Below are 27,007 nucleotides of genomic sequence, written 5' to 3' on the forward strand. Positions count from 1 at the left end.
TCACACACCTTTTTTTTTTTGTGTTGTCTTTTGCTTTGTGTCGATGCTGCACAGCAGTGGCAAACTGCATTGGCAAAGCCAACAGGTCCTAAAGACGTAACCTATTGGCTTTGTCAATGCTTGTTTTAATACTTAAACACACATTTTGCCTTTAGAACATCATTAACATAGATAAAAGCATACACAGGGTCCTACATTAAGTTTTCTCCTGCGGCTTCGTACTAACTTCTGACAAACCTGCAGTATGTTAGGTTGCCCTAGCCCAAAGAGGCTGAGTGTTACTATTCCCCGACGTTGGCATTGGAATGTCCCCTGCTTCGTATATAGGCCTGAATCCCTACCCTGAGTAACCCAATTGCATGTCAAACTGGCATCCTGTCATTTTACTAGCTCCGCTAACAAGCTAATTTAGGATGCACCTCAACAACATGTTCCCTGAGACTTAGGACACTCCATGTGTAATGTCCAGTTCCAGAAATGGTCTGTGACCTTGAGGGGTGCCTCAGGCATGCCTTCTTTTGTTGATATCAGACTACTGACCATGTCGTGGGTTGTTGATATAAAACAGTGGTGGCAGTGTACCAATTGTTGTCAATTAATGTCCTGAACTCACCTTTTTGTGTGTCTGAGAAGAGTGTCGCCTACCAGCCCCATGCGGGTAAAAGTGGCACTTTTATCTGGCACTCAGACCTTTGCACTAACCCACAGTGTGCATGTATTGTGGGTCTGTATGCTGTGCATTTGTGGCCTGTACAAAAAGCGAGACACTATGTAAAATATGAGAATGTTTGCTGTGACCGTTGCGATCCATTTTAGATGGCCCCAAGATGGAGGATGGATACAGCTTCCCCTGACAGTGGAAGAGTATGCTTGCATTCCTGTAGCAGTGCTCTAGAGTGTGGTGGCCGAGACACTGAAGTGAGGGAGGATGAAGATAATTCTAGACTTAGAAATTTTGTCTGGACCATTTAGCAATGGTTTGCCAGTTAGATTTTACTATGCACTGGCATTTGGGTGGATGGTGCTGGGAGGGGATAAGTCACCAGATTCTGTTTTAAATGTGGGGACGTTCCAAGGCAGATCTTGTCCTTTTGTGTTACCATGCTTGCTACTTTAGGATGGCTGATTTTAGCCAGGTGCAGCATCGTTGCACTCCATTGTGCCCATGTGTTAGATACTCCTGCTTGGAGCCAACATCACCACTGCCTACTGTGAGAGCTGTCATTTTGCTCAAAGTTGGTTTCTGCACAACAGAGAGGAATTGGCATTTGAAAGGGATACGTCCCAAACAGACCCATAGCCAGTGCATCTACATACTCTGTCTGGAAATTTAGTATAACGCTGGGACACAACAACTCCCCCTTTTCTTTTTCCAATTTTCAAGTTCTACTTGACCAAAGGAAGTAGAGGTTCCCAGAGTGCTCAAAGAATGCTTTGAGACCAAGGCTGGTGCCTGCATCACAGCCTGTGGTGAGGGGGCATCACCTAAAGTCTGCACAACTTGCTGGAAAGCTTTAGGTTTGCCTAGCACCTTAAACCTTGCCTGCATGGTGAGAGAGGGAAGGAGAGTGCCTGGCTCTGCAGCAAGAGAGACATTCCAGAAGGAGGCATCCATCCATATTCCCAGTCTTAGGAGCACCCAGAAGAGACATCTGATAAGAGGGAGTATCACTGGGGTTGGCCTGAGTCACGAGGGATCATCTGTTCTCCCAAATGTGGACCTAGTGGTCAGCTGCATAAAGAAAAATTGAACACAATAACAATGTGCTATCTAGCTACCGTGCAGCATGCCTGGAGGACTGGTGTGGCTGCTGCTGACAGATGGTGTAATTCCTGAGCTACCCCGCCACAGTGGGATATTTGTTGTGGCCCGAAGGCCACAACTATCAAAGGTGAGCACCAATCAGTCCAGCCTGCCATCCTGAAACATGCAGTGATCTGAGAAAGAAACGTTCAAGACCTTTCTGATGGTTTAGGGATGCCAAAGAAGATGCCAGTGGTGTAAGCCAACATACACAACATCCAGTGTCAGCTAAGCATGTTTCTGTTGATCAGGTAATGCAAGGCTCTGACTTCAGAGCCTGAATGACCCTAATCATTGTGCACAACCTAGGTGGCTTACAACTTACTCAAAAAGTAGAAGGCCCCACCCATGACAAAGGGTATCTTTTGGATTACAACGTAACAATTGAAAAGGTACGTTCAATGTCAAGGACAGACGACCCTTTGATCTCGTTCACACTGGTGGGCACCGCACCTGCACCTGACAGGAAGTCCACACTTAGCCTAGGCCGAATATAGTCTAAATTGAACAAGGAAACATTGATTTCCTCTCTAGCATGAACCAAAACGTCTCCAGGAGAGGACCCTGCGGGTGCCAACTCCATAGTAGAGGAGTGGATCTGAAAATCATTAGATGAAACAATCCCTATCACCACTATAAAAAAGGGAAATAAAGAGAAATCAGCACCCTGGTTCACTGCCCACCCTAAACAAAGGGTGTGAAAGTTTAGAAAGGACATTGGAGAAATAAATATGAGGCACAACAAAAACATCAATAACGGCAGGCTACCAGACATTACCACCTCAATGGTTAAAACAACCAATGCCACTAGGGAGCTATTCTGAATAGTTATTCACTTACCACACAGAAAGCAGGAAATGCACTGCCCACCCCTACAGTAGCCCGCTGCAATGAACTCACATCCTACTCTCAAGATAAATTCTCTGTTATTTACAGCAACCTACGGCAGACAAGAAAAGCCTTGTCCCCCACACACCTGAGATACCTGTCCCGTACGAGCAGACAATATGCCTCTCAAACTCTCCCTCCCCATCACCAGAGTGGGCACTCCCTATATTACTTAATAAAGTCAAACTGGGCTCCTCCCTGTACTCAGAACCAGCTCATATTCTCCTACAAGTAGCACGAGAGCTATCCCACAGAGTAAGCCTATCACTGGTGTTGTCCCACGAGCCTGGAAACATGCAGTGGTCAAAGCCTTGTTAAAAAAGGTAATCTCGACTCCTTGTGTCCCAGGAATTACAGACCTATCTCCCTGCTGCCTGTCAAGGGGAAGATATTACAAAAACATGTTAACTAAAACCTCTTCCTCTTCTTGGAGAAGAACAACCTTCTCAACACCTCTCAGACCGGAAACTATTGCTGGATAGAGGAGGTACCACAGCCATCATCCTCCATGATCTGAGTGCGGCGCACGATACGGTCAAGCACACTACCCTGGCACTCAGGATGACTGAAAAAGGAATAAAAATATTGCATTGAACTGGCTTATCTCGTTCCTAAAAGAGATTTCTTCAAATTGGCAAACTCCCACGCTACTTAAATGCCATTGTCTTAAAGTGTGGGGTCTCACAGGGATCTGCACTTAGCCCCACACCTTTGAACATTTATATGCGCACCCTAGCAGGCATAGTCGAGGATTTTGGAGTATTGATTGTCTCATTTGCAACAATACTCGACTGTCCATCTCCCTCTCCTTGGAGACAGGTGTGCAACCACTGGCCCTTCCTCTAGAGAAAGTGGCCTGTTGGATGGCCAACTGTTCGCTTATACGGAATGGAAGCAAAACTCACAAACAAATCGCAGTCAAAGGTTCCCTGGCTGCCCTGCACTGGCTTCCAGTGGAGGAAAGAATAAAATTCAAGGTACTCTTTCTGGCACACAGGGGATCAACCACAAAGGACCCCTCCTGATTAGATATCTGTTGTCACCTTACACTCACATCAGGGCCCTAAGATCCTCCAACAGTCGACTCATGAATGTTCCTTGAATTCAAAGGACCACATGGGGTGGAAGATCTTTCTCATATAAGGTCCCTAAGATGTTGAACTCTATGCCCATTGAAATAAGATAAGAAGTGAATGAGACCCAATTCAGGAAACAGTGGAAAACATGGCCTTTCCCCCCACCAGCCCCTTTATCATTGACCAATAGAAGCACTTGTTGGTTTACACCATGACTCATGCAGTGCTGGGAAGCCTTTGGGTAGCTACACGCCATACAAGCTTGCATAACATAACTATAACCACACAAGCACAAAGGTAATCCTGAGGTAAAAATGTGTCTTTCCCGGTGACACTCTTTGGGCTTAACAACTGTGCACACTGACCTTTAAGTTGCTTATTCAGAGACTGGTTATTTAGTTTGCATGTGTACCTAATCTTTGGGAAAGTTGCCACAGACATTGAGTGATGTCCTAGATTAGGGTGGAGGGACCATAGATAATGTAGTGCTTCATTAAGAGAATGTGGGTGAGATCATTTAACCTTTTAGTCGTACCTCTATCTGATTATGTAGTGTTGCCTGTAGTATTCCGTACAGCTGTGAAATTAAAGTCCTTTCTTTTTAATAAAAGACAAGCCAGTGATTTATTGAGTCTGTTGTTTGATTGTTTGCGTTCTGGGACGCAACCTCCCACACTACCTCCCTGAGAAACCTTTGCCTGGTCACCCTTGCTATCCAGAGAGTCAAATGCAGAAAGGGTTTTCTTGGGCCAGTTTACAGAGCTATATATGTACGGTTGTGGACCAGTTTTACCTGCCTACCCTCTAACTAGGGGTGGGCGCAACGGGCATAATTCTTTCTAGCTTATTTACTCATAATTACCACAAAATTACTCCTGATTATTCGTAAATGTGTGAGAAGTGTAATCTAGCATTTAGCACTATTTTCTTAGAGCAAAATGCACCCTTGCCCCCAAAATGGGCCACAGGTTGCATTTTTGCATTAAGAAAATAGAACTGAATGCTACAGGACACAAACAGCAGTAGCCAGCAGCAGCTCGCTCTCTCTTACGTCATTGTTCCTGTGCCCCTACGGTAGGATTTTGACCCCAAATTACTCTAAATTACTCATGCTGGCGTAATTGCATAATTCCGTAATTTCGCATTACAATAAAAATATATAACTACTGAAATGACTCCGATTACCTCGGCATGATTACAACTTTGCCCAGGCCTACCTCTGACCCCACCGAATAGGGCCCGACACTGGGTAAATTTACAAAACCTGGGCTGTAATGTTATAGTTGCACAAACTGACTGTAACCACAGTGTTCTGCTATTCCCCACAGAAACCTTTTTACAGTTGTACCACTTCTCCTGTTCTCTTTTTACAGAGGATCAACACTTGGATGGCAGTAAATGAGAAAATCGTTTACCACTTTTTCTCCACAATCCATATCTTTGACTTTGAAAAGTGGCTGTGAGCTGGAAATTAGGTTGTGCTGAAGGATGGTCCATGGAGAAAAGAAGTAGTAGTGGCTAAATTTTCATAGACTGTGGTAGAGAGCTGAGAAAGCTAGGGAAATACAGAGATGCATGCTGGTCCACAAGAAAGGGGCAAGCAGTGACTCCCAGTGGCAGTGCAAAAGCACTATAAAGAGGGAGCCATAGTAAAGGAAAGAATCATTGCACCCGTGGTTTGGCAAAATTCCGGTCTCCTTTAGTGTGATGTACAACATAGCTGTTTAAAGGCTTGGCAGAGTGGACACCTGCCGGGGTTACCGCCTTCCAAGGAGCCCCTTAGTAAAATAATCTCTGTCTCTCGTGCTCGTTATCCTCTTTCTCATTCTCTGTCTCAACTTTTCTTCAATTCTCTACCTATCTCTACCTCGCTTTACTTATCTCCACCTCTAACTTTCTATTTAGCTTTCTTCTCTCCTTACCTACCTACTGATCTGCCATCTCACACTCCCTACCTGACCTCAACACTCTTTACCTCTCTCTCCTGTTCGTTGTCTCCCTCTCTATACCTTTCTCTCGACAATACTTTCCTCTTATATCATGCCTTTCTCTATGTCTCCTCTCACCACCTCACCCTTCCTTACTTCACCTCTTTTTCTGTGCATCTATCTTCCTGCCTGTCTGGTATCTCAGTTGGTCCTATCTTATCTATCACTGCCATTCTCACTATATCATTTTTCTGTCTACCCTTCTATTTGACTACCTCTGTGATGTCTCACTACCACCTTTTACATTTGTTTACTGTGTCACCTATCTTTCATTTCATTTTTATTTTAGTTATCAGATCAAATATGAAATTCATTGACACACAGACGTAGATAATAAAACAAAAATACAGTATAAGATCAAGAAAACATGCAGTATGCTATATTGCAGTCAGAAGGGACAGTATTAAATAAATACATAGCCAATCGATGTGTACAAAATATAATATCAAGATAAAACCAATAACAACTAAAAATCAAGTTTAAAACAATTGCTCTTGGGTCCACAAAGAGGGTACTAGAAGGAGAATGAGCCCAGTGGGCGCAATTGAGTCAGCCATGCGAAGTACAACAGTTTTGAAACAGCAGGTACCACAAGCATGCTAGACTCGATGTTGCAGATTTGTAGCACATTTACCCGATTTGTCAGCCCCAGCAGTCGAAACATAGGTATTATCCAGCTCGATCTAGGTTTAGAACACGCTGGGCAAAAAAACAATAAATGATCAACAGTCTCCACAGGGTAGTTACACAGAGGACACAACTTAGAATTGTCATAGGTTATTGATCAAGATGAAGTGAAGACAATCTTTACTTCATCTCAACTATCTTTATATCTCATGTCTCCCCTTAATCCACCTCATCCCTGTCACTTACCTTGTCGTGCCACTCCAATTTCTACATCTTTATGTTCTTACATCCTCTCTGTTGGGACTCTCACTTCAATCCTGTCTACATGACCTCTCACTGAAATTAGCTTCTTTCTACCCCACTTCTCTCTCTCACCTTGTCCTTTCTCTGTGGCATTCTCTGCGCCTGCATCTACCTCTATCACCTTCTGTCTTCTTCACTACTCTCTCTACCTTACGCTTCTCTATGCAACCTATACTCTGTTTCCATCTCATCTTCCTACATCTCTCCCCATCTTCTTTACCTTCCTTTCTACCACTTCTATCTCTCTACCTTACTTTTCTGTCACTCTCTCCAAGTGTCTGTACCTCACCTCACTCTAGCAGTCTCTCACAGCTCTCTTCCTGATCTCTTTCTCTGTACATCATTTTGTTCTGAACCTCAGATATCACACAATACTCTGTCACTACCCAAGCTCTCTCCCACACTAACTAGCTTCTCATTTTTTCTCAACTATCATATCTGTTTCTACCTCTGTTCCTCTACCTCACATCTCTCACTACCTTTAACTTTGCCCAGTACCTCTTTCGGTACCTCGACATTGACTATTTCAATAACTACCTTGTCCCCATTCCAATTCTGTATCTCTCTCTGTACTTCTATATTTCAACTCATCTTCTCAACTTCAGTGTTCTCTCTGTCACTGTCTCTCTACATGTATATAACCCTCTTGTTAAAACCAGGATCCCTAGTTGGCTGAGGTAGGTACCTTAGGCCAAGTAGGGACCCTCGCCTCTATGACAGGGAAAGGAATGATACCTTCTCAGATAACCCCTGCTCACCCCCTTGGTAGCTAGGCATGAGCAGCCAGGCTTATCTTCAAGGCAAATGTGTAAAGTATTTGCAACCACGCTCCCAGTGACCCAATGGTGACACCGCAAAAGGAATCCACACGAGTTTCATATAAAAACAAGTATACATTTATATAAAAAAGATATACAATGAGACCACACAATAAAAATCCAACATATGCTTATTTGTAATATACCTCCTGGCTGGTTATTAGGCCAGCCAGCTCTTGTAAGCTCTGGAGTTCTATGCAGTTCTGGATCCTTAATCACTCAGCAGGGAGTGGAGCCATTGTTTTATGGCTGCAGCCCAGGCCTCTTCACATCCAGGGGCTACTCCCCCCCCTACACTCCAGATGCAGGTCAGCCTGTTGGTGTCTCATCTCCTACCCTGGGTGAAGCCAGTCCCCAGATCCTATCACTTTCAGATCCAAACAGTCAATCCACGACCAGGCAGAGACACACAGAAATGTCAGAGCACAAAAACCCAACCACTTTTAAAAGAGTGGTTTTCTAAACACACAATGCAAAAACCACCTTCACAAAAAGATGTGTTATTGAATTGTGAGTTCAGACATACTAAACTTCACCTCTTCATCCTAAGCCTTTGGGAAGATAGGCTGGAAACATATTAGACAGCCTCCCCATTCTGTTCAATGGGCAAGATGGCCTTTCAACAGTGAAAAACGAAATGGAAAGTATTTCACTGTCAGGACATGGTACACACCTCAGTACCTGTCCTACCTTTCACATACACTGCACCCTGCCCAGGGGGTACCTTGGGCCTACCATAGGGGTGTCTGATGTGCATAGAAAGGAAAGGATAAGGCCTGGCAAGTGGGTGTACTTGTCAGGACAACATGGCAGTTTAACAAACTGCGCGCAAGCACTGCAGTGGCAGGCCTGAGTTCTCTCTTTAAGGCTATTTGTGTGGGTGGCACTAGGCCCACTAGTAGCATTTGCATTACCAGCTCTGGCACATAGTGCACTTTACTAGGGACTTTACTAGTAAGGCAAACATACCAATCATGGGCAACCAATTATCATTACACTTTACACAGGGAGCACTTGCACTTTGACACTGATCAGCAGTTGCAAAGTGCCCAAAGCATCCAAATTGGCAACACCATGTCAGAAAAAAGGTCTAGGGGCAAAGCAAAAGGTTTAAGGAACTTTAGCCAAAGAGGGCCAAATCCAACACCTCTGCTTTACCTGTTTTTTCCTCACCAGTCTATCTCATGCTCCCTTTCAACCTCTATGTCATCCTCACTTCTTTATCAATCTTACCTCTGTCACCCTACTTCTGCTCTGTTTTCTCTACAGCTCATATGTTTTCTACACTACACCCCTTTCCCTCAACCTTTGTCTCTATCTCACTACACGTTCGTTCTGACAATACGTCCAATACTTTTATTCCCATTTTGCACCGTTCTGTAACTCACCACTCTATCTCTCTGTATTTTACATCTCTCAAGGATTCTGTCATTACTCCAACTTTCTACCAATCTTCCATTACCCTTTTCTCTCTGTCTCATCTCTGCCTTACCTGTTGTTCTACCTCATACATTTCTGTACCTGACCCCTCTCTCTACATTTTCTACTCCCGGTCTCTATACCTCTCTCTCTCTATCTACCTCTACATATTTTGCTACCACTCTTCTTCACCTGCCTTCTTCTCTACTACTCTGTAGCTTTCTGGCTGCAACACTCTTTTCTCTTTACAGTACATTCTTCCCTTCCTCTTCTCGGTCTCTACCTCTCTTCTACCCCTACTTCACCTCCATCAATATGCTATTCTCATTACCTTCCTCATTGCCTCTCTCTCCTTTTCATGTCTCCAACCCTATGTCATTAGTTCTACTCAGCTTAGCTTGAACAAACTGTCTAGCCAGGGACACAAAAGAACAAGCATTGAAAATGCAATAGGTCTCGTCTTTTATTAAGTTAAAGCCATTTGCTTTGCTAATGGTATTGTATAGCAGAGCAAATGGCCTTAACTTAATAAAAGGTGAGAACTATTGCATTTTTAAGGAATAGGGGTGATCCGATCCCGGCCAGTGTGAGGAGGGGTAGAAGCACAAAGTATGGTTCTGGGTGACTCCATGCTACACGGATAACCCCAGGCCTCCTACTCACCAACTAGCCCACTCTGTGACTTGACTCCGTTCATCTGAATTCATTAGACTGGCAGCAGGAACGTTAGTCCACTGAGCTTAATCTCACCGAGCATTATTTAGCCTCGTCCATCCGCCCTGTTTGGAGAGAGGTGTGCGTTCTATTGTCATGGCTACCAGTGCTTTAAGCGGAAGTAGAGAAGTGCAGGTACTCGTCCTCAGATGCCTGGTCCCTACTGAGAAGTGCAAGTACTCTCCTGTTAAAAGTTCTACACCCTGCAGGGTAGTGCAGATACTCATCCTTTCAGATGGAAAACGCGCAGGTACTCAGTACATGCCCATTTAAAGCACTGATGGTTACACAACACTGAAAAGCACATGGGTCAAAGGTCAGTTGCACAGAGGTCAAAGGTGAGATCCAGCATCACTATTATCGTAAGTACTCTTTTTGAAACCTCTCAAAAAACGTACCTGTTTTCGGTCAAAGACCGTTGATCAATATATAGATTTTAGGCTGAACGGTACCTGGAAGGTACGCCCGCACCACGGGGGCTGCAGCGCCCGCGTTATGCCCCTCCCCGGACGCGAAGTTTGTCTTTTTTATACAACTCTCTGTTTCGTACCCCCTCCTTAGGACCTGCCCCCTCCATCCTCCAGGTGTCTGCTTGTTTCCTCTGGCTTGCAGGAGTCTTACCAAAGGTTAAGTCAACTGCCGGAACTCGTAAACACGGATGGCGCTGCTCCTTCCAAATTGTTTAATTTTTTTATTTATTTTTTGTTTTTATACAGCGTGAACTTGGCCAAGCGCCTCAGGGCGCTTTACACGGGCACCGCGTGTTTACATTTATTAGGCACGGAAAGGTGAAGCTATTTGTTTGCCTCGTTGTACGGCATTTAAACCCGTGGGTTGTGACCATGGGAAAGCTTACTTTACCAAAAAACCTAACCACAGCGCCAGCAGCTCTAACATTTTAAAACCGCGGAATTGTTTTTTTTCTTCTCATTGTAAAGGTAATAATACATCAACCACAAACAAGTGAAATGCGTTTGAGTTGCGTTAGTTATAAGTTAGGCGCTACAGTGAAATAGAACGACACTAATACACACCAGGGCTTCTTTTTCCCTCCAAGTCCCTCACCTTGCTGTCACTTTAGATTTAAAATATTGGTTCTGTGTGATTCATTCATTTTCTGCACCTTCAAAGTGTTGCCGCGCTCACTCAGGTGCAGAAAATGAGGACAAGACAGTAAACAAACTAAGCATTTGGTCAAACATTGCTGGAACAGAAGAGAAGCTGGCGGGATAAATTCTGCATTCGATTTTGATTCACGGCGCAGCAGGTGCCCTGGAGTCAGTACAAAGAAAGGGAAGAGAGTGTGATAAAATGGAAGGGAAAGGGGAGAATGTCGACAACAAAAACATGTTTATAGTGGTTAAATTCAGGAAAGTGCTGAGAGAAATACAGACCAGAACGCATGCTCAAAAAGGTCCGGCGCTAAATGGTCGAAATTAAGCGAACATTCTCCAACGGCTCAGGCGTGCCTTTGAAACGAAATCTTTTCGGCCAGCAGGTGGCGCAGTTTGCACTGAAGTAAGACACTTCCTTTACCCGAAAGCGCACTGCGACTTCAATAACAGAGAAGCGTAAAGCATTAGCAAATAAAAAGCGCCAGTATATGTCTAGCAGAAACGCAAAATATGGTCGCTATAGGATATGGACTAACAGTATGGCATTTATAATGTGCGATCTCTTGAACCTCGGACGAGATTTCTGTATGCTGCTATGAGACTAATACAGCCGGTATGTTGCTCGTGCGACCACTAGGTGGCAGCATTTAAATATATCACTTTACCTCCAGCCACGCTTGTTCCACAGGGCTTTATGATTAAAAAATAAATTACATGTCAGTTAGAAACTCACTTGATCGCTCCCTGGATGCGGCTCTATTGTTCCGCGTGTGGGGGAATGGCATGGCAGAGGGGGTGGAGTCTCGCCACGCCTGGCTGAGCTGCTAAGGCACGGCCGGCTTTCACTTTCGTCCTTCGCAAAGCTTTCTTGTCTTTATGGGGCCATATGTTTGAAACACATGGCCCCGTAAAGATAAGAAAAGCTTTTACCACAGACGTAAAGAAACTGAGCCAGTCCAACTCGGACGGCTCTAAAAGAGAATAGTGTACATCACTAGATGCTCTTTTCCAATGGCTGGCCACCGTTTAGCATAAACGGTGACGCCAGCCAATGGAAAAGAGGGGAGGGGCTTAAAGCCCACTAGAGAAATCTACCCTAAATCATTAAATCTCGCCAGCGAGACTGCGCATGTCTGCGCAGCCTACGCTAGCCGACACCTAAAAAGAATAGTGTAGAGCCATAGGAGTACAACGGAATTTAAAAAGAAATTGATCAGATTTCACTCAATTAAATGATGAAAATCCTCTGAGCAGTGTATTAATACAGGTTGAAATGATTGCATGGTCCTTTTGTTCATTCTTCAGGCATTGTTCTCAGATCGGTCCTGTTCCAATAGTATCATATTATAGTACTGCGTCTGAGGATTCAACTTAACTAATGGATTTTGTTTTATAGTTGTGATTCTTTCCCATCAGATGTAAACTTGGATGCGTATTTAATGTTGTCTTAATGATAAAGTATTGGGTCCCTCAATGAAGCATTAGAAGATGTTAAAAATGAAGGAATACACTTCCTTCACTAAAATGTAAGCCAGTAGATAAAGGATTGATTTATTTTTAATATCAGACCATTGCTGTTAACTTATTCTATATCAGTGGATTAAAGATAAGAATTATTCACCAAGTTGACTTTTGTTTTACAATTTTAATACATATATAATTCAGTAGTTGATAAAATATGTTCCTACAACTTTAAACTGTGCACATATATTGTTAATTTGCAACTGTTCCAACACAATGATTATTAAAGTAATATTTGTGCATGTTGCACAGATAAAGTTGACAATGAAGAATCTAGAGATCAATCTTATTGCTATGTGAGGTAATACAATGGGAAATAACCTCAAAAGAAACCTTGGCTACAAATTATCAAAAAAGTATATTCTTCCACAGACATAAAGAACAACCGTAATGAGTAGTGAAAAAACGACATTTTCTTAGGTTGACAAATTAAGGTCTGTGAATTGAGAAGTAAGAGGCATTAATTATGGTAGGAAGAAATAGGTGATTTGTCAATAAAAAACAGCTGGGATTTTTACTAATTTTACCATAAGATTTAGAAGCCACACTCTAGGGTCTGTCTCGACAGGATTCATAGCTAAATGAAAGTAGCTGAAACACAGTCACTATCAAGACCAATAACAGATGAGGAAATTAAAAAGTGGTTGCAGATGTACCTAAGGGCAAGACGGAGGGTCAAAATCAATTCACTATTGAGAGCACAAAGGTATTATTGATATCCTTGTCTCCATCCTAAATCAATCAATTCAACTCAATATAACTTTATGCGGACTAAATAGAAATAGACCATAAATGTACAAAGAAATATTGCACATATCTATGATAACACATACAAGTTTAAAAATGGTCATACATTAAAAACAGTTAAAAACTATATGTGTACATAAACAACTTTATCATTCCTCAATACATCATATAACCATGTGTAAGATAAGCAAATAAGTGCAGGTCATAATCAGATTTCAAAGCTCCATCACACTCATATAGGGAGTGGCTGAGGTTTAAAAAGAACAAAATCAGTTGTTTAATTCAAATTCTGTTAATTGGTAGAATAACCCACAAAATCTTTTCTATGGGAATCCTAATATTTTTTCTGAACCACTTGTAGGAGAAGACATTGCTCAATTAAATGATAATCACATCAAGCAATACATTTCCGAAAGGAAATATTTATGACAGTTCTGGCCTATCAATTACAGCGGATCTTTTTAATAGCAATATACCGCTACCTTGTTGGGGCCGCAAGTGTCAATAAAAACTATCTTCTGTCAACATACTTGAAGATGTAGAAGTCCAGAAACGTCCTTCAATTAATGCATTCTAGTGATTTGGGGATAGATGTGTGAGACATTAGCTACAGTGGAAAAATTTTCCACATTCATGAGTTCTTTTCACAATACATGCAAGAGACCCATATCAGAAGTGGTGATCAGTGGTTCAAATGACAGGACTATTAATATTCAACACGTTTTTCTTTAATTCTACTAACAGGAGGATAACCTCAAACAGTTTAGAACTTGGCTCTTAATATTTTTTCCGACACACATTTTGAAATACCTATCCGGGTTCTCCTCAGAAAATACTGTTTATAGCAATTATATTGTGTTTTACTTGGGTGTGGGGATGCCAGATATCACTAATGAACTTGAAGTGGGCGAGGAATTAGTGTATATTTTATAATGGAGGATACAACAACCTTTCTTTATTAGAGCTCTTCTACCATGGTACCTCTACATTGTTTGAGGTAATTCTGACCAGGCAGAGATTTCTGCACTAGTATTGATAAGTTAAGACAGGTGAGCACTCAATAAACTACTCCTGGGTACACTATATTAACATCTTATACCTAGAGTGAGTGAAAAATGAATCAGAGAGCTACAGTTTGCTCATAGCACAGGGTTGCAAATAGTAGTTGGGCACGTACATTTGGTGTTTCTTTTATCCAGCGGGTCTCAATCTACAAAAGAGGTAGCACAATTACTAGCTACTAGCTGGTCAATGGAATTGTCAACAAACCAAGAATAACTAGTTATGCTTCTCCCTCTTCTATCCTTTGCTGTATTGACCGGAGCCTGATTGGACCCCGTATGAATAAATTCTCAATAGGCTCACTAATATATGTGTACATTTTACCATCGGGCAAACACCGATGCACTCTCAGTGCTAGTGTTTTCCTTACAGCAATAATTGTTTTTGTGGGTTTATTTTATTTTGTGGGTGCTCCCGCAGCCCTGCACCTCCCACCAATGTACCCAGAAGCATTTTGCCACCTCTAACTGAAGCACTATATAATTAGGCACTGCAGTGCATGAGGCAAAATGTCAGCCGGCAAATAAATGCAGGACAAAGGCCGCATACCACTCAACAACAATTTGTGCTTTCAGTTCAATTGAGCTAAGAAAAAAACTCCTGAAATAAAATAAGAAATGTCTTTCACTTCATCAGTGGATACACCAAAACCTGTTGCTACCACCAGCCCTCCTCCACCCAGAGATCCCAAGGGGGTCCACTACACACCAATATGATGGTCCTAGTGAGGAGGTACCCACTAATGAAGTATTCTACTGGAAGTGGTTGAGGGTAACTGTCCTTTTTAGACAAATGCCTTTCAACGAGGTAAGGAGAATTCATCCAGAGCTATTTTGTCACTGGCTACCCTTCATGTTAGAGTAGCATTTAACTTCTCCATCCATGGGTTGCCCTCTTACTTTGGTTTATTATGTGTTGGGCTCAGACATCAGGAGTTAATAGACATAATCCTTGTTTGCCATAGGGAGGCAAAATTAAATGTAAAGTTGTCTGCTTGTCACAATTGTCTGACATATTTGCCCTTTTGCATAAGGGACCAAATTCACCCATATGGACGTTCTGGGCATTAAGCACCTGTGGCAATAACTTCAGAATCTGGTATCTTTACATATTTTTAGTGCATAATTTTGCAACTCCTATCTCAAAATTCCCAAATAGTCATCCACTCAACTCTCTGTGCCTTTGCAGTCTAAATTCAGGTCCCTATTACAACCTTTCCATTCCAGGCTTAGGTAATCCCTTTATTGTTGATTTTGCCTTTCCATTTAGGCAGCTTGCAGTCTAGTGCCGGACACCATTTTGCACGAACCTACTAGACAAGGTTTTACACTAACTCAGTCATCACTGCAGTGGTGTCTATCATAGGCTCAGGTGGAACATATGCATGCTATATTTTCAGGATGGCAGAACTCAACAAGTCAGACTCCGCCCTCTCACCTCCGAACACAAAAAGCTCATCTTTGGAGTCCCCCAGGGCTCCTCCCTCAGTCTAACCTGTTGAACGAGTAAATGGCACCCCTCGCCCACATCATAAGAGACCACAGCACCAACATTGTCTCCTATGCTGACAACACTCAGCTCATCCTCTCCCTCACCAACACAAATAACACCACCAGGACCAGCTTCACCTCCTGCATGTCCGACTGGATGAGAGAGAACTGCCTTAAACTCAACAGGGACAAAACAGAGATCCTTATCTTTGGAAACAAGAGTTCTTCTTTGGGGTCCTCCTGGTGACTATTCAAGCTATGTCCTATGACTACTTCCACAGACCATGGCATAAACCTCAGCATCATCCTAGACAACAAACTCACGATGAATAAACAGGTCAATGCTGCAAACACATCCTGCTGCCTCATCCTCAGAATGCTTCGCAAAATGTTAAAATGGCTCCCCAGGCACACAAGACACACAGCCACCCAAGCCCTCATAACCATTAGACTCGACTATGGCAATGGCTCCACATTGACACCTCCAATAAGCTCACACAAAGACTGCAGACCATCCAAAACACTGCCAGTAGACTCATCCTAGACGTCACCATAAGCACTCACATCACTTCCTACCTCACTGAATTACATTGACTACCCATCCAGAAACGTTGACAATTCAATCTTCTCATCCACTCCTACAAAGCCCTCCACAACACCACACCAGCATACCTCAATGACAGACTGCAACTTTACCTCTCTCACCCTTGAACCAGTCACCCACATTTGCAGATTCAGGAGGACTTGCCTTCTCCATTATTGCTGCCATAAACTGTAATGAACTTCCCCAACACATCTGGACAACTCCTTCACTTCTCACCTTTGCAAGAAACTGAAGACCTGGCTGTTCAACTAGGAGGACCGCCCAGCCAACGTTTCTGCTCTAACATCTGGATACCCTCACGGGTGATAAACTGCACCATACTAATCAACATGACATGACATATTTTCAGGATAAAAAAAACAAAATGAGTTTCCTTTATGGCATATGCATTTTTCTCTTGTATGTATCCTGAGAACCTTGCATAAATACAACTCTTCTGGACTATTCTTGGATGCCCTTGTTCCATAGCAATCAATCCACTTAGATTTGAAAGTTGTGGTTCCTTCTTACTTGATTCAATATTACATACCCATATTTTTGTATTTCCTTAAACCAGTCAATTCTGTTTTTTCGCTCATTTTAATTAATGAAGACATTTCGAAATAACCTCTGCCACGGGTCTCCTCAAGCAAGTTATGTATAACTAAGATGCAAACACTTATCACAGTGGAATGTGAAGCAAGCTGTGAGTTTGAGGGTGTTGAAAGTTAGCGGTAGTAGTTATGAATGAACACTCTAACAGATGTTTGACTGCACCAGCTTTCACTCGTAAAGAATATGCTTCGATTGTAGTTCTCGCAGTTGAAGTAAATTGTAGACTGTGGTGATATTGCAGGATGAATCAGGAAACATGTCGCCACTTACTTGAATTGCTTTTATTAGTATATAATGACAGAGTCTAATAGTAATAAAGGTGAAGTTCAATAATAATGAACATATTGAAGCTGCTCAATGTTTTGGTAGTTTTCATATATTTTTCTTTTTTTTTTTAATTTATTTTATTGGTTTGCACAGGGAAATCAAGAGAAGCATGATTACACTGAGAAAGAAATAGAAAAAAGAAATAATCATACGAGCAGAGGAAAAGAACCGATTAATCGCTGCAAATTCCACATTACAAAACCAGCTATACATTTCAAAATACAGGGTAAACAATTCAAAGAAATACATCACTAAATCTCATCAGTTTCCCAAATCGGGCCCCATACCCGAAGACCTTTTCTTTTGGCTCTATTTCCTTTACATTTGTAAAGAGCCTTCTCTAAGTTAAAAACATGATGAAGTCTTGAATACCATTCCTGAAAGGAGGGTGGTTCAGGATCCTTCCAATGAGTTGCAATGATTAAACGCAGAATGGCCGAGGCCATAAAATAAAAATAGGTTTGGGAAGAATCTAAACATAAACTTTCATCAATCCCTAATATAATCAGAGTTGGTGTTAGTCGTGCCGAACCACCAGTAACTTGATTAAGAAAGTTCTCTGTCTTTGATTTCAAATTAACAAGTTGATTACATCCACTGAACATATGGATTATATCTGCCGGGCCATAATTGCATCTAGGGCATCGGTCAGTTTCCCTTTTCCCCCAGCTGAAGAGTTTAGCAGGGGGATAGTATAGCCTAAACAAAGTTTTAAAATGTTGAGCTTTAAGGTTAGCTGCAAGAAATATTTTTTTTGACAAATAAAGAGACCTACAGATGTCCACGTCAGGATCCCCAAGCAAGCCTGCCCAAACACTTTCGGAGCTGACAATATCATCTTGATTGGCATTCAACAAGATTAAGTATAAATCCTTTATTCGAGGCTGCCTATACCCGAGCCAATCAAGTATCGGAATATCGTCAAATCCAGTTATTTGAACCTTTGCGGTTTTGATAATCTCCCTAAATTGTAAATATTTAAAGAAAGTCTTAGTTTCCACCCCAAATTGACTTTGAAGCTCTTGAAAAGATTTTAACTCGGATTGCACAAATAAATCTCCAATTACATTTATACCAGCCTGTTCCCAGGTTTTTCCTAGATTATCAGAAAATAAAGGTGGGAAGATAGACGAACGCCAGATAACGTGATATTTATGTAGCTTGGGGATCCTCAGAAGTTTACTTATTTTACTCCAGACATTCCAGGCGGTTCTGACTATTTTGAACCGCGTTCTTTTATAGTAGCTACCGTCTAATTGCCTTAGTAAAACGCCTGGTGCATAATCTCCTAGTGCCAGCTTATAGACAGAAGGAGGGGAGTCCGTGTTATACATCGCCGAAGTTGTACCTAGTCTAAATTTTGGTCGAAATAAACTAATCATTTGCTGCAGCATTACAGCCCAAAAATAATATTGCATATGGGGGATAGCCAATCCGCCACGGTTTTGTGGCAAAAGTCATCAGCTTTATAGATCTTCTAATCTTTTTATACCCCCATATAAACTGAGAGAATATCCCGTCAATTTTTACAAAAAACTCTTTAGGGGGTTCAATTGGGATACATCTGAAAAGGTAAAAAATTTTAGGGAACATAGTCATTTTAATGATATTAGCACGTCCTATGATGGAAATATATAGTTTATCTATATGCTTTAAATCAGTGCTGATCTTAGTTAGCAGCTGTGGCAGATTGATATCCCAAATAGTTGAAGCGCCCGCACTTATATTAATCCCTAGGTAAGTAGCCTCCAAGGACCTCCTAGCATCGTTAAGCAGGGAATTATTAGAACAGACAATCTTAGTTTTTGCTGTATTCAGCCTGTATCCAGATTGACGACCAAATTCTGATGCAAGAGCCTCAATGCGGACCAACGCAGTCAGGGGGTCAGGGGTGACTATAGCAATGTCGTCCGCATAGGCTAAGATTTTTGTGCTAAATCCCCTGACCACTATAGGTTTAATAGCCTGATCATTAAGCATAGCTCTGATTAAAGGGTCTATGTACAAAGCAAAAAGAATCGGGAGCACGGACATCCCTGTCTGGTGCCACGTGAGATCTTAATTCTCCCGGATTCCATCCCCATTATTTGTATTCTTGTGTAAGGTTGTGAATACATGGCCTTTATGGCTGTCTGAAAACGAGGGCCAAAGCCATTGGTGTTCAGGATCTGCCAAAGGAAGGCCCACTCAACCTGATCGAAGGCTTTCTGTGCATCTAATAAAATCAGAGACATTTGACCCCCCGTCTGTTCGGTGATATCGAATAAAGAAATCACCCGGCGCACATGATCCGTTGTTCCACGAGCAGGAATAAAGCCATGCTGCCATGGACTAACCAGGGAAGCTATTATTTTTGATAGTCTGTTGGCTATAATTTTAGAGTATAATTTCTCGTCAGTGTTAATCAAGGAAATTGGTCTATATGAGGCTGGATTTACAGATGGTTTCCCTTTTTTCAAAAAAACAATTAAATTAGTATCCTTCCAAGAATGGGGTGTGGTACCATGATATTTTACTGCTAAAAATAAATCCAGAAGCATGTGCGATAGCTCAGGCTGCAAAACCTTATAAATTTCTATAGGAATTGCATCAGGACCAGCAGCCTTGCCTGATGCCATGGTCTGTAGTGCCTCATTAACTTCGGCTTGTGTGAAATCTTCTTCCAATTCCTGTATAATTTTAGGAGTAGGAGTAATTAAACACTGCCCTGCTGCTATTTGAGAATCAGTCTGAGATTTATAAATATCTCCATAAAAATCAGCGAAAACTTGAAGAATATCCTGAGGATCAGTTACACTATTCCCATCACCCAGTTTAACCTCCAAGATATTGTTAGCAGCCGTCCTCTGTTTCAATTTTAATGCAAGATGTCTTCCGGTCTTTTCCCCATATTCATAGTTATCCCTGGTTCGTGTTTGATATATTTTGGCATTCCTATTATTGTATATTCCGTTTAGTTTGGCTTTAACCTTTATCACTTCTAATTCGATTAGCCTCGCGGCATCCTTCTGTTTACTTTCAATAGATCTAAGATGTAGTTCCTCATTCATAGAGAGATCAGCCATAAGTTTCTGCACGGTCACCCTATGCTCTTTCCTGAGATGTCCAGCGAAGCTAATAATTTCCCCCCTTAAACATGCTTTGAACGTATCCCAAACAATTTCCCTTGACGCACTATACCGATTTATGTCAAAAAATTGCTTGGTCGATCTCCTAAGATGATCTACAAATCCTTCGGTTACCAGAAGTTTCCTATCAAAGGACCATTTGCTAGGGCGGTTCAAATATGCCGAGAGCTCTACCTTGAGTATCAACGGGTTATGATCTGATAGGATCTTTGGGATTTTCCGTATATTGGCACGGTCTATAAGGGAGGTAGATATATAAAAATAGTCTAGTCTAACATATTTCTGATGGGGGCAGGAAAAGTAAGTATACCCGGCATCTCCTACTACCTTACGCGTCCACACATCGACTAATCCATGGCTCCCAGCTAAGGCTTTAAGAGCCTTATATACCCGTGGCTTCCTTCCATCATACCTTCCCAAAGAGATATCCGAAATACCTAAATGGATATTAAAATCCCCACAAACTATAAGTGGGGAAGGCCAGGCTGCTAGCTCAAGCTCCAACTCGGCCCACAGATCAGAATCATCAAAGTTAGAGCCATAAATTGTACATAAAGTTACTCTACAAGGTAATAGGGCTATGGCCCATCTCCCCCACTTATCTGCTAAGGTTCGCTCCACCTCAGGCATCCGAGTGGTGGTATGTATAGCAACTCCTCTTGTAGTAGTAGTCTGACGTGAGCAGACCGTCTGTTTAAACCCAGGGATACTATTTAGCCCTCTCTTTTGAAAAGGTATATGGGTTTCCTGTTGACAAATAACATCTACCCCCCATGAGCGAATAACTTCGGCAGATCTATACCGTTTGCCAGCATCGTTCAACCCCCCTATATTCAAGGAACAAATTCTCAGCTTACCCATCATAGTAGCTTTTATTCCAATGCAGTGACTTTAAACATCTCAATGACTCAGTATCAATCAACCTATACTTTTTACCAAATTTCCCTGATTTCCCTGAAACTTTTGCTCCACCCCCTTCCCTTCCCACCCCACTCCCTAACCCTCGGCTTCTCAGCCAACCCACCCAGCCCACCCACCCTGCAAGTGAAGGCAACAGACCAACCAGGTCTGTAGAGGATGAATATTGTGCTCTCCCGAAAATAAACATAATTTAGCTATCTAATACTCTCTTGATTATCTGAAATAGGGCCTCCAATGCCCAGATAATCCTATATAACTGCTATCCTTCCATCTGCAGAAAAAGGGGGGTTACCCAAAATCCGATATTAAACTGATTACGCCTAAGATTAAACCTTCCCTCCTGTATCCAAAAACTCCTTTGCCTTTATCTCAGATGTAAAAAGGCTTGTAGTATCCCTCCAAATTACTTTTAAGCGAGCAGGGTTTAAAAGAAAAGCCTGAGCTCCTTTCTCTTGGAAGGGCTTAATCATCTGACGTAAACGCCACCGGCGCTCCACAGTGACATGGCAGAAGTCGGGTCTGACAAAAAAAGAAAACCCCTCAGCCTTTAATTGGGCATCTGGTCTAGCTCTTTCAAAAACACTTTGTCTCAACCAAAAAATTCCCAAAATATACCAATAACGCCCTAGGTTTAGCATTAGGACGAACAGGTTGACGAATGGAAAAAGGGACTCGATGCGCCCTTTGTACCTCCTTATGCCAGTCCCAGCCAACCAATTCTGGCAGGGAGGTCTGCAATAATTGAACAATGTAAGTACGAGGGTCAGACCCTTCCCTTCCCTCCGGAATACCCAAAAATCTCAGGTTGTTCCTACGCTGGTAATTTTCCCCCTCCTCAAGTTTCCACTGAATATCCATTAATCGTGCCTCATGAGCATCCACTTGGCCTTTGGAGCCAGCAACCTCTAGTTCCAAAACTTCTGTCCGAGTCTCAATATCAGTCATACGGTCACTTATATCCTTACAGGTCTTAGCGACCTTCCTGATTGCCCCTTGAAGTTTACGATAGGCATTCTGTGACCTCTTGCTTTCCGCCCGGGACTCCTCTCGGTGTGCAACCACACACTGCATGATAGACTCTAATGTTGAAGGAGCCGGATTAAGCCCAGCTTCTGATCCAGTAATTGAGTTAGGTTTAATAATGCCCATCAATTGATCTCCAAGTGTATAATCCCAGTTCAGGGTTGCCTGTTTTTGGCCTTCAAGACTCTTTGGGCAAAGATTCAAGGATCGTACCGTTGCTGCGGAGTCTGAGGCAGAGAGTAGTTTAGCCTTATGTTGTGATTGCGGCTCATCGCTAGACAGGGTATCCCCGCCTGAATCAGAGGCAACATCAGACCAAGTTGCGTCAGAGAGAGAATAAAAATCATTTGTCTCTGAATCAAGATCTTTATCCCAGTCCTGCCGTGGGGTCCGATGACCCCTAAAACCCCCTTTGTATTTTGGGGCATGATCTTTCATCTGAGGAGGGGTACTCTGATTTTTTCCCATCAAAGCCTCACTCTGACCCGCCTGTAGCGCTGTTTTCTGAGTGGGGGGTATGTAACGAGAGTTCTCCCCACCCTCCAATGACACCATCGGGCTCTCCTGATCCTGAGCTGGACAAAAATTCTGTTTAACTGTGGCAGCATTGGGCCGAAGATCTAGAGGTATGCCTTCCTCACACTGGCCATTCGTCTCACCAAGAAACATAGGCGGTTCCTTTACCGGGCCAACCACGCTTAGTTCCGTATGCATCAGCATAGACTCCTTCTGCCCCTCTTTCCCCCCAGTCAACTCTTTACTCAACTCCTTACTTGGCTGCACAAGAACCTTGCATAAATACAACTCTTCTGGACTAATCTTGGATGCCCTTGTTCCATAGCAATCAATCCACTTAGATTTGAAAGTTGTGGTTCCTTCTTACTTGATTCAATATTACATACCCATATTTTTGTATTTCCTTAAACCAGTCAATTCTGTTTTTTCGCTCATTTTAATTAATGAAGACATTTCGAAATAACCTCTGCCACGGGTCTCCTCAAGCAAGTTATGTATAACTAAGATGCAAACACTTATCACAGTGGAATGTGAAGCAAGCTGTGAGTTTGAGGGTGTTGAAAGTTAGCGGTAGTAGTTATGAATGAACACTCTAACAGATGTTTGACTGCACCAGCTTTCACTCGTAAAGAATATGCTTCGATTGTAGTTCTCGCAGTTGAAGTAAATTGTAGACTGTGGTGATATTGCAGGATGAATCAGGAAACATGTCGCCACTTACTTGAATTGCTTTTATTAGTATATAATGACAGAGTCTAATAGTAATAAAGGTGAAGTTCAATAATAATGAACATATTGAAGCTGCTCAATGTTTTGGTAGTTTTCATATATTTTTCTAATGATATGTTGTGTAACAAACTTATTATCATGGTCCTGTTGTGGTGAGCTGACATGTTTTTCGGATCTTATGTTGTCAATTCTGCATTCCTTTTATATCACACTGAAATATGGTATACAAACTGTTATCAGAAAACATAATAAACTGAAGCACCGTGAAATGGCAGGACTGGAGGAATGCAGTTGGGATCTGTGGATTTAATAAGATGCAAGATTGTGGTGAGTGGTTGAGAGCAAAATCGCAATGTACTGCATTAAAGCAGCCAATAAAAAAGTAGTAATCCACAATCAGAACTCTAGCAATGACTTGAACTTATCATCATTGAGGCATCAATGAGAAGAATATTCTGTACTGAAGAAGCATTTGCCTTCAAGAGTCATTATATATTGTGGTTAAATTGCTCCATTCTTTGCACTTGGGGTTTGAATTTGACTCTTCTTTCTTACTACGTAGGTTCCTCTGCACAGGTAACTGGGTTCTCCTCTGTTGTCATGCGGGAAGGGTCCTCTGACAACATAGAGGTCCGCTGCTCTAACTCCTCGTATGAGCTGGAGATTTTGCTGAATGAGGAGAGGATTACCTTCAATGAAATCAACTGGATGGACCTCAAAGGTAAGGGAAAAAACTAGATAACCCACAATCCATGCATACCCATTGGAGATTCTACCTGTGGGGCACATTTGAGAGGAGTGTAAATCTCATCCCCTCTTCTAATTTTATGGGAAAAGTCGAACTGTGAGTCCTTCTCAATGACTCAAGGACTCTGGTAATGACCACGAGTAACTTTACTAGACCTCAGCATTTAAAGTTAACTGGAAGGAGTTGTATTGTCTTAGCTTCCTGTTATTTAGTTTTAAATAGTGCATTATAATAGAGACAATAACATGTCTGAAATTGCAACCTTGTGTTTTTTTAGTTTTTTGTATAAACTAGCAGGAGGACATCCATAACAGAAATGTCATACATCAGAGCAAATGCTGCACATAGCTTGGTAGGAAGTTTGTATAACAAAAATTAATGCAGATGTTAGGGGCATTGTACAATAATGCTGTTTGAATGGATAGACAAGAAAACAAGACACTATTACTTCAGGTTGGATGGTAGAGTTAATGGAACACGTATTCATAATTTGATGTAGTACACATGTTTAGATGTGTTTAGAGTCTGACTCCACAAGTAGCAGCACTTCATGGTGCTTTATTACTCACTGATTGAGTAGTCTCAGATATCACAAGGCAGTGAATTCCAGTGATGGTGCCTAAAAATAGTTAGAAATCGGCACATTCACAGTGCATGGTGGATGAGACGTGACTAACAAGTTCTGATGGACAGATCCATATTCCAAATCGATGTATAGCTGGTGAGTATGTTGGCAATTTAATTATTTGAAAACTGCATTGACCACTTTGAATACAATTTCATAAACTTGTAGATGGCTGCATTTTTAGCTAAGAAACATTCAGGGCCATATTCACAAGGAACTATCGCCGACTTAACAGCCCTTTCTTGCAGCCAAAGGTGCGATACACTTATCGCCCCAATCACAAGCTGGTGATAACAGCCCACAGCACCAGTTTACCCGCGATAGCAGCCGCAAAAAACATCGCCACGGATGACCTATGCAACTATTACTAATGAGATGCATTCCCGTGCCAAAAGCCGCAACAACACCACTCCACAACATTCACAACAAACAGCCAGAACTGCGATAAGAACACAAAACAGACGATAAGGCACATTAGCAGCAGGAAAATAACACCTGCTCTGACCTGGTGCTAATTCGGACCACTGCCTGCACCACAAAAGGGAGCCCAGCCCACAGCCACATCGGAAGGGCAGCAGATGTCATGGAGCCACTGGTCAAGAGGGCCACAACACCCACCGCCACCACCCCAGGACCCCATACAGCACCCGGAACACCCCCCGGACCACCACCTAGGCAGTGCTGACAAAGACAGCAGACCCCCAGGAAACACACCAGCCTCACAGACCCAACACCTGACAATGTCATTGCCTAATACAAGCTAAAAAGGGCAACCATTGCATACATCATGACCAACAACGCCCAACAGGCTGATGGCACCAACACAGCGGACAACCAACATCCCACCCCACACAAAGCTGCTGGCTGTGCTGCACTTGTTGGCCCCTGGTGCCCCCCAACCAACACCCGCCACAGTCGCAGGAGTCACACAGCCAGCCACATCCCAGTCCCTCACACCTGTCCTGGACATCACCATCAGCCTGGTACCCCAGTCCCCGTACATCCAACATAATGCGCAGGATCCGCTGGAGACCAAGCAAGGACCATACGACATAGCTGGATGCACGCACGTGTTGGGGGCAATCCACAGCACACATGTCCTACCTGTGCCCCCTGGTGACACAGCATACAATCACCGCAACAGAAAGCACACATCTCACATCAATGTGCAGGCAACAACCGAACACCATGGAACCTCCACCGATGTCGCCTACAAATTCCCCGCCAGTGTGCATGATACCTTCATCCTTCGACAGTCCATCAGCACCCAGCGTTACCAGGATGGCACCAAGAGAAATGCACAGTCCCTTGGCAAGTACAAAATGAACACCCCTCCCGCCTCAACTCCACAACCATGCAACTCACAACACTGGCAATGCACACGACACAAAATCACAACCAACATGCAAAACAACATGCCCACCCACCAGACATGACAGAACAACTCACAATGGTAACCTGGGCAAGCCGTGAACATGAGCCATCAACAGCATGGCACCCCAACCACACAATAGCCGAATGTGGGGAGAGGTGGCAACCAGGCATATGTGGAGGAGGCAAGTGACCCATGAATGGGAAAGTACACAATGCCAAGAGTGGCGGAGATGTGTTGGACAGACTGCAGCATGTGGAACACACCCATATCCATGGCGATATACACCGCTGGTGTATGGAGTGTAGTGGACAGTAGATGCAACCATGTCACCCCAGCCAGTGGGGGAGTTCACGGAAATGTTGCTTGTTACAACCCCCCCGTAAGCGTGAGCAGAGTTGGATGGCCCGGCGTACACCAGGCCAGCGTAGGGGTGTGAATAAAAAGCACATAGCCCTGGGCGTGGTCCTCTTCCGGAAAGCCGAGCCTCTTTGCCAGGGCGGCGCCACTTACCACGCCACGAGGCTGATGCTGTCCTCGTGAGCGGAGTTGCCTGCGATCCTGTGCACCTGCCATACCCCCGCCCGCTGGACCCCGAAGCCGTCAAGCCCCTGCGCAGCCAGGCCACACTGATCACCTTCTGACACCGGCGTGTGTCAAGGAGGGCCCAACACATGCCTGCGCAAGCTCCAAGCCCAAGGGCCGCATCCTTGGCAGCCTCTCAGACCATCACGGCCTCCACGACACAGGCCCGCTTTCTCGTTGACATACCCTACTGCCGCCTCCGACCTACACTACGATCAAGTATGTCACACATTCGGAAATGAGTCTTGATTACACGATGGGAG

The 27,007-nt window shown here is 43.1% G+C and overlaps 1 protein-coding gene across 3 annotated transcripts in view; it reads left to right on the forward strand.

Moving 5' to 3' along the window:
- Positions 1-27,007, forward strand: part of LOC146784167 (uncharacterized) — a 901,426-nt gene that overhangs the window by 417,465 nt on the left and 456,954 nt on the right. For all 3 annotated transcript variants that reach the window (XR_014970387.1, XM_085633210.1, XM_085633211.1), the window contains exon 22: positions 23,977-24,135. Coding sequence is in view for 2 of the 3 variants with exons in the window: in XM_085633210.1 (XP_085489336.1) it covers positions 23,977-24,135 (159 nt within the window). In the remaining variant the exon portion in view is untranslated. The remainder of the gene's footprint in view (positions 1-23,976; positions 24,136-27,007) is intronic.

This window comes from Triturus cristatus, chromosome 11, assembly GCF_964204655.1.
Source record: "Triturus cristatus chromosome 11, aTriCri1.1, whole genome shotgun sequence".
In the NCBI taxonomy this organism is placed as follows: Eukaryota; Metazoa; Chordata; class Amphibia; order Caudata; family Salamandridae; genus Triturus; species Triturus cristatus.